Source organism: Mustela nivalis (assembly GCF_964662115.1).
Source record: "Mustela nivalis genome assembly, chromosome: 9".
Lineage (NCBI taxonomy): Eukaryota > Metazoa > Chordata > Mammalia > Carnivora > Mustelidae > Mustela > Mustela nivalis.
Window position 1 is genome coordinate 20,954,033 of NC_139028.1, and position 6,923 is coordinate 20,960,955.

The 6,923-nt window shown below is 59.4% G+C and overlaps 1 protein-coding gene across 1 annotated transcript; it reads left to right on the forward strand.

Annotated features, from left to right (window-relative positions):
- The first annotated feature begins 1,188 nt into the window (after positions 1-1,188).
- Positions 1,189-6,789, forward strand: TAGLN (transgelin). Its single transcript, XM_082683485.1, has 5 exons — positions 1,189-1,441; positions 5,030-5,221; positions 5,325-5,502; positions 5,784-5,886; positions 6,187-6,789. Exons 2-5 carry the CDS (start codon positions 5,042-5,044, stop codon positions 6,329-6,331), a joined length of 606 nt encoding a protein of 201 aa, XP_082539611.1. The 5' UTR covers positions 1,189-1,441; positions 5,030-5,041; the 3' UTR covers positions 6,332-6,789.
- Positions 6,790-6,923: the final 134 nt, after the last annotated feature.

The following is a 6,923-nucleotide window of genomic DNA, read 5'->3' on the forward strand; positions in this document are numbered from 1 at the left end:
CAACCCTAGAAAGTTGATTTAGATTCCAAACAGGCCTAGGAGGCCAAGATTTGGGGGGCCAGGAAGCTGGTGAATTCAGACCTAACCTGAGGTCCGCCTTCCTCTAGCTGATCCCCTCCCTGCTGTTCCCAGAAGCCACCACTGGGGGGCACTCCAGCTCTGTCCCTGGGCTCTGGCCTTAGGAGGCTGGCTGTGGTGGGCGTCCCCTCCACCGTCCACCGCCCCTTGCCAAGCGCAGCTGCGCCTCTCCTAGAGGGTGTCCAGGGTGTGGCGGAGAGTGTTAGCCCCTCCCTGTTAGGCCGCTGTAGGGAGAGGGTTGGGGTGGTCTCACAGCGGGCAGCCCAAGGGACCCCACTGGCAGTCTCTTACCTTCTTCGGGGACCCCTTCCCCAGACCCCTGAGACCAGCTCTAAGCCACGGTATGAGTGGGTCTGCTTCCAGGAGTGGTGGAGTCCAGTCTGTTCTCTAGGGTCGGGAGGGAGGGAAGGATAGCAGCCTCGGAGCCTCCCACCCAGCGCTGGTGTCTCAGCCCGGCCAGGCCTTAGAAATCCTCCAGCTAGGGGCTAGGGGCCAGGGTCGACTGAGCTGCGGCGGAGCCCTCAGATTCCGCCCCCAGCGAAAGCGGGGAACTCCAGACCCACCACAACGGGACGCTCTCAACTTGAGCAGAGTGGGACAGCTGAAGGAGGGGGTCTGCCAGCCTCTCCCCTCCCACACGGGGGCCAGCAGGGACACCCAGCTTCTGCCACTCGTGACATCCCCACCCACGTGGCCTTGAGTAAGAGATTTATCTGAAAATGAGGTTAGTAATTACGCTCCCACGATATAGCCCTGAGGATTAAATGAGAACATTTGCAAAGCATTTCCCTGGCATGTTGTAGGTTCTCAGTAAAGTTTAGTTCCTATTTCCAACTGGAGCGAAACCCCCAGGAGGACAGGGTGGCTGGTTAGTCCGATCCCCCCAGCTCTTTCCCCCTCTCTCTGGCCAGACCCTCTAGAATTTCCCCCCCCCCCGACCTCAAACTCAGGGGCAGGGAGCAGTGAGGAAGGAGCCTCGCTAAGTCCAGAGAGCAGGGGAGGCCTTCATGGTCCTGCCCATAAAAGGCTTTTCCCGGCGGCTTCCCAGCCGGCAGCTCAGCTCCGCCCCGCCCGCTCCATCTCCAAAGCACGCAGAGAATGTCTCGGGCAGCCCCCGGCAGACTGCTCCAACTTGGTGTCTTTCCCCAAATATGGAGCCTGTGTGGAGTCACTGGGGGGGCCGGGGGTGGGGAACAGGCTGGGTTCTTCTAGCAGGGAGGGGGCCGAGGGGTGAGCCAGCGGGGGAGGCTGACATCACCCCGGCAGCAGCCCTTTAAACCCCCCACTCAGCCAGCGCCCCATCCTGTCTGTCCAAGTTCAGACACGGAGTGCTCCTTCCCTCCTGCGAGCCCGAGGAACCCCTGTAAGTGCATGTATCTCTGGGTTGGAAGGCAGACAGGCTAGGGCTTGACGGTAGCAGTAGGGGTCCTGGGGACAGGGCCTTCGGGGGTCCTGGTCTCCAGCTTCCTGGGTGGAGAAGGCCACCCTCTCTGTTAGTGTGCATTCCTGATCTCCAGTTGGGGAGGTGTCCTATTTGATGGTGGGGATGAGCCTGCCAGATCCCATCTTGCTCAGACTGGGGAGCCCGGGGCAGGTGGAAATGTTGAGGGTGACTTGGCTGATGCAGAGGGACTGATGGTAAAGACCCTGATGCCTGGGGTGTGGCAGGGGGCTCCGGTGTTCAGCCCTTCGTCATGCCCATGGGGTGTGTGATGGGCTCGAGGTGTTGGGTTAGACACAAGCTGTGTTTGTTGTCCATCCAGGAGGCTGTGCAAGGGCGTGGCAAGTTCTCCAGTGCTGGAGAGCGTGGGCCCATGGGTGGGTACCCAGGGCCTGAGCAGCAAAGGAGAAGCTCCGGGGAGCCACTGAGGCAGCGGGGAGGGCCGCAGGCAGGTGGGCAAGGGCACAAGAGGGCCTTTTCTGGACACATGGCTCCTTCCATCCTCTGAAAATGGGAGGTGGCCCGCTGCAGGCAGAGGGGTAAGGGATGGGTCCTGCGGGAGTTTTGCAGTGTTGGCCTGGGTGGGCCTGGGACCCTGGGCCCTTTCAGAAGGATCTGGCTGCTTCCCCTTAGTGTTTGCTATCCAAGGGGTAGCAGTGAATAGCTGCTAGAGAAGCTGCACTTCTCTGCTGCCAGAACTGAGATAATCCCGACCTCTGGTCGAGTCAGAAAGCACCAGAGGCTTGCTCCTGTCTTCCGAGAGAGGGGGGCCCGGCGGTCCTGCAGAGACCCCTGGTGCTGCTAGTAGTTGGGGGTTCCTGCTAGTAGCAGGTACACGCTGTCCCTTTACAGCTGGACTTTATTCTTTCTCTGGGTGGAGGGGGAAGCTGACAAGAGCCACAGAGCAGGGGCTGTCCTGCCTGTCCTGTCCCAGGAGGCTTTATCAAGAAAGGCTCCTCGGTGATTTGGCTGGCGACCCTCTCCCTCTCCCTCTCCTCTTCCCAGCAGCACATCTAGGTGGGACTGGTTGGAGGCCTTGGTTGGAGGACTGAGAGGGATTTCTTGGAACTCTCCACTTTCAGACTCTTCACCAGAAGGGAGAAGGGTGGGGTGGGTGGGGTGCCTTTCATCCCCTTCCCTGTTCTTTATTTTTTTTTTTTAAGATTTTATTTATTTATTTGACAGACAGAGATCACGAGTCACAGAGAGGCAGGCACAGGGGGTGTGGGAAGCAGGCTCCCTGCTGAGCAGAGAGCCCGATATGGGGCTCGATCCCAGGACCCTGGGATCATGACCAGAGCCCAAGGCAGAGGCTTTAAGCAACTGAGCCACCCAGGCGCCCCTCCCCCTCCCTGTTCTGATCAAAATCCAAATATTGTCTCTGGATCTACAGGCTGCAACTTTGCGTTCTTGTCACAGTGGGCCTCGATACCACTGTCTGCTCTGAGTTTCCTAGACTGGAAGCTGCAGGGGGTGGGGGGCACTCTGCCTTGGCCTGTTCTTCACAGGCCCAGCCCACTGTCTGGGAGGGAGGGCAGATGGGAGGCCAGGTCGGTTGGAGAGTGGGGGGGAGGGGCAGGCTTGTGGAAGGTGGTGGGTGCCTGGACCACAGGGATGCGTGCTGCCTTCCCCGGGCTGGTGGGTGAAGGCTGAGCCGGGCCGGGCTGCAGGGTGGGCCCAAGGTACCTGGTCCCAGCTGACTCATGGGTTTTGACCACTAGTCTTTGCCCCCCTGGTGGTTGGGAAGCTGGGAAGCAGGTGTGAGACCCACACCCCGCAGGCGCAGGCGGGGAAGGAAGGGGTGGGGCCCTTTAGAGGGAAACAGAGCAGAGACTGCTTTGGGATTCTCTGGGTGTCAGCTGGCAGGGGAGAGGGCTGGTGGTGCTCAGAGGGGGCCCAGCCCTCTGGGGCTTTACACCTCCTGAGAGAAGGGAGAGTTTAGATGAGTTCTTTGTCTCCACCTTTGCTGTCCCCTCAGGGGATGACTTGGAAAAGAATGAAAGGAACAGTTTTTGTCCCTGGGTCAGGGCCAGCAGTCCCAGGTCGGCACCCGGAGGCGACTTAACAAGACAGTGGCTCCGTGAAGGCAGAGCCCTCTGAGAGAGATCCCCGCCTCCCCGGGGCACAGACAGGGAACTTGAATGCAGGGAAGTTGTCAGCTGGAGGGGAAGAAGGGTAGGGCAGCTGACCGGGGAGCACTGGCAAGCGAGGACTTTCACTTGGCTGTCCACGGTGGCGGGGAGTGGGGAGAAGGTCTGCCTCTGGCCAGAGAGGGAGTCGGCGTAGCGTGCTGCTACCCCTTCCTCAGCCCATTCTCTCCCTCCCAACCTCTGACTTCTCTGAAGCCAGGCGATGGGTCGGGCCTCATTTGGTACCTTTCTCGGAGGGAGGGCTCTCCCAGGGAGCTCTGAGCACCACCCCTGGGTGACCACTGCAGCCAGGTCTGGTTCCTCGGACCAGCCACCTTGCAGGCCTTGCTCCTGTAGACTTTCCCCCACACTACGAGGCTCTCCCGAGCAGGGCCAGTCCTAGGCCTTAGGGCAGCAGCTGGCGGCTGGTCTACACAGGGAGGGGCTCCCCATGTTCTGGCTGGCAGATTCTTGGCTCTGGGGGGGTCCCTGGAGGGCTCTGGCTCCTCAGTTGCTCTAGCTACTAGGGTGGCGGGAGCCGGGGGCACAAGGGGAAGTCCGTGGGTCTGTCAGTTCTCTCTCTCTTCTGGGCCACCTGAGGAAGTGCGGCTTCTTGACCAAAGGCTCATGGGTTCTGCTGGCTTCCTCGGCCTTGCCAGGGGTGGGTAAGCTGGAGCCTCTTCTGCAGCTGCAGGCCGGAGGCCAAGCTGAGCTGGCAAAGAGCAGGCGTTCTGCGGTTCCAGCTTTGGGGCTAGAGGCTAAAGCGGAGGGAGAAGGTAACTATAACTTCAGGTGGAAGCAGCAACCCCCCCCATGCCTACCTGGACAAGGAAACCTGCTGCTCTCTTATTGTGCCAGGGCAGGGGGTCATGTGGCCTCCTCTGTGGCCTCTAATGCCTCTGTGGCCAGTCTTGGCAAAGAAAGAAGGCTCTAGAGCAGTGGTTGTCAAACTCTGGCCCGTATGCCAAATGCAGCCGCTGTTTGTCAAGTTTTATTGGCTCAAAGCCATGCTTCCTTGTTTACGTATTGTCTGAGGCTGCTTTCACGCTGCAGTGGCGGAGACCATACGTCCTGCGCAGCCTAAGATGCCTGCCACTGTCTGGTGGTCACAAAGTCAGTTTACTACCCTTGCTCTGGACTTCCAAAGATCTGGTGTCCTGTTTCTCTGGTCCCTAAGTTCAGAGAGGCTCCCTGGATGGAGAGGATGATGGGCAGTGCCATGAAAACAAAATGAGCAAACCAGGGGAGGTAAATCAATGTCTAGGACAGATTGGCCCCGCCCCCTCCATCCCCCTGGATCTCCACGGCCTGCTTAGCACAAGCGAGAGCCGAGTTGTTCTCTGACCCTCTGACCTCCCTTCTCTGGCCGGCGCTGCTTTAGCTCTCTCACAACATGGCCAACAAGGGTCCTTCCTATGGCATGAGCCGCGAAGTACAATCCAAAATCGAGAAGAAGTACGACGAGGAGCTGGAGGAGAGGCTGGTGGAGTGGATCATAGTGCAGTGTGGCCCCGACGTGGGGCGCCCGGACCGCGGGCGCCTGGGCTTCCAGGTCTGGCTGAAGAACGGCGTGGTGAGTGGCACCCTGGAAAGGGGGGCTGGGGCTTCGCCATCCTGCTGGGCTTGCGGGGCAGGCACCCCCAGCTGAGTGCTAAGCTGTGTTCTGTGCCCGGCAGATTCTGAGCAAGCTGGTGAACAGCCTGTATCCTGACGGCTCCAAGCCAGTGAAGGTGCCCGACAACCCTCCTTCCATGGTCTTCAAGCAGATGGAGCAGGTGGCTCAGTTCCTGAAGGCAGCGGAGGACTACGGGGTCACCAAGACTGACATGTTCCAGACTGTTGACCTCTTTGAAGGTACAAAGAGAAGAGGGGGTGGAGGCGGCAGGTAGAGGACAGGAAGCTGAGGCAGAGGGGACAAGGAGTGGTCCAAGCTTGCCACCACACGTCTGCAGAGTGGGAATGGGATGTGCCGAGAGAATGCCAGCCACACTCGAGGGCATCGTAGGATCTGCTGCAGCCTCCTCATCCCCCGGGTTGGCCAGTTTTCGGGGGGGGGGGCAGGCCCTGCTGTGGAGTCCTGTGGACGTGGACCTGAAGTTCACCGCCCCCCCCCATTCCTTTCTTTATTCTCCCAGGCAAAGACTTGGCAGCAGTGCAGAGGACCCTGATGGCCCTGGGCAGCTTGGCGGTGACCAAGAATGATGGGCACTACCGTGGAGACCCCAACTGGTTCATGAAGTACGTGGCCACCAGGGTTCTTTGTGCGCTAAGCATGTATCTCTGTGTGAGATGGGAGGTGGCCTGAGCTAACCTGGGGCAGCAGATAGCTGGGAAGGTACAAAGTGAAGGTCTAGGCTAAGGGGAAGATGGGTCCCTGCTGCTTGCCAATGTCCACGGCCCGTGGGACACGTGAGGTGAAGGAAACAAGAGAAGTGAGATGGGGGCCCTGGGATGAGACTAGGATTGACAGAGGAAACAGAACCCAGGTGGAGAATGTGCAGTCCTGGTGAGTCTTTATCCTGGTTTTCCCACTTCTAGGAAAGCCCAGGAGCATAAGAGGGAATTCACAGAGAGCCAACTGCAGGAGGGCAAGCATGTCATTGGCCTACAGATGGGTAGCAACAGAGGGGCCTCGCAGGCTGGCATGACGGGCTACGGACGACCTCGGCAGATCATCAGTTAGAGGGAGTGGGCCAGCCCCTGGCCCTGCCCTTCCCAGCTCGCCGGCCGCAGCCATCCTGCCTAGCCCACTCACCCACACCGTGTAGTTCCTTCAGCCCCGGCCAAGCTTCGAGGCTCCGTCACTGAGTAAAGGTGACCACACTTGGGCAGCTCTTCCCCACCCCTCAGCCTCCGCCCAACTTCTTATCCCAAAGCACTACTCCCCTAACCCTCCTCCCAGCTCCCCTACCGTCTCCCACCATCTCCCGCCTCCCGCCACCCTGGGCCGGGCAATGGAGGGGGGACATGGGCCGGGGGCAGCTGGTAGGGGCAAGTCCACCATCCTCCTTGGCCGCAGATTCCCATTGAAGGAAACCCAGCCCAAACTCTCGTGTTTTTTTTTTTGGTTTTTTTTTTGCTGGAATATTTTGGAGGTTGAAATTCAAAAAAGAAACAAATATATACATCAATCTTTTCTCAGGCCTGGCTGGCAGAGTTTGATTTGCCCTAGTCACTTCCGGTTCCACCAGCTATGAGCAGGCAAGAGGCAGGGAACATTTACATTTTCCTGGCTGTCAGCTCTGAAGGACCCCCCCAATTCAGGGATCCCAGGG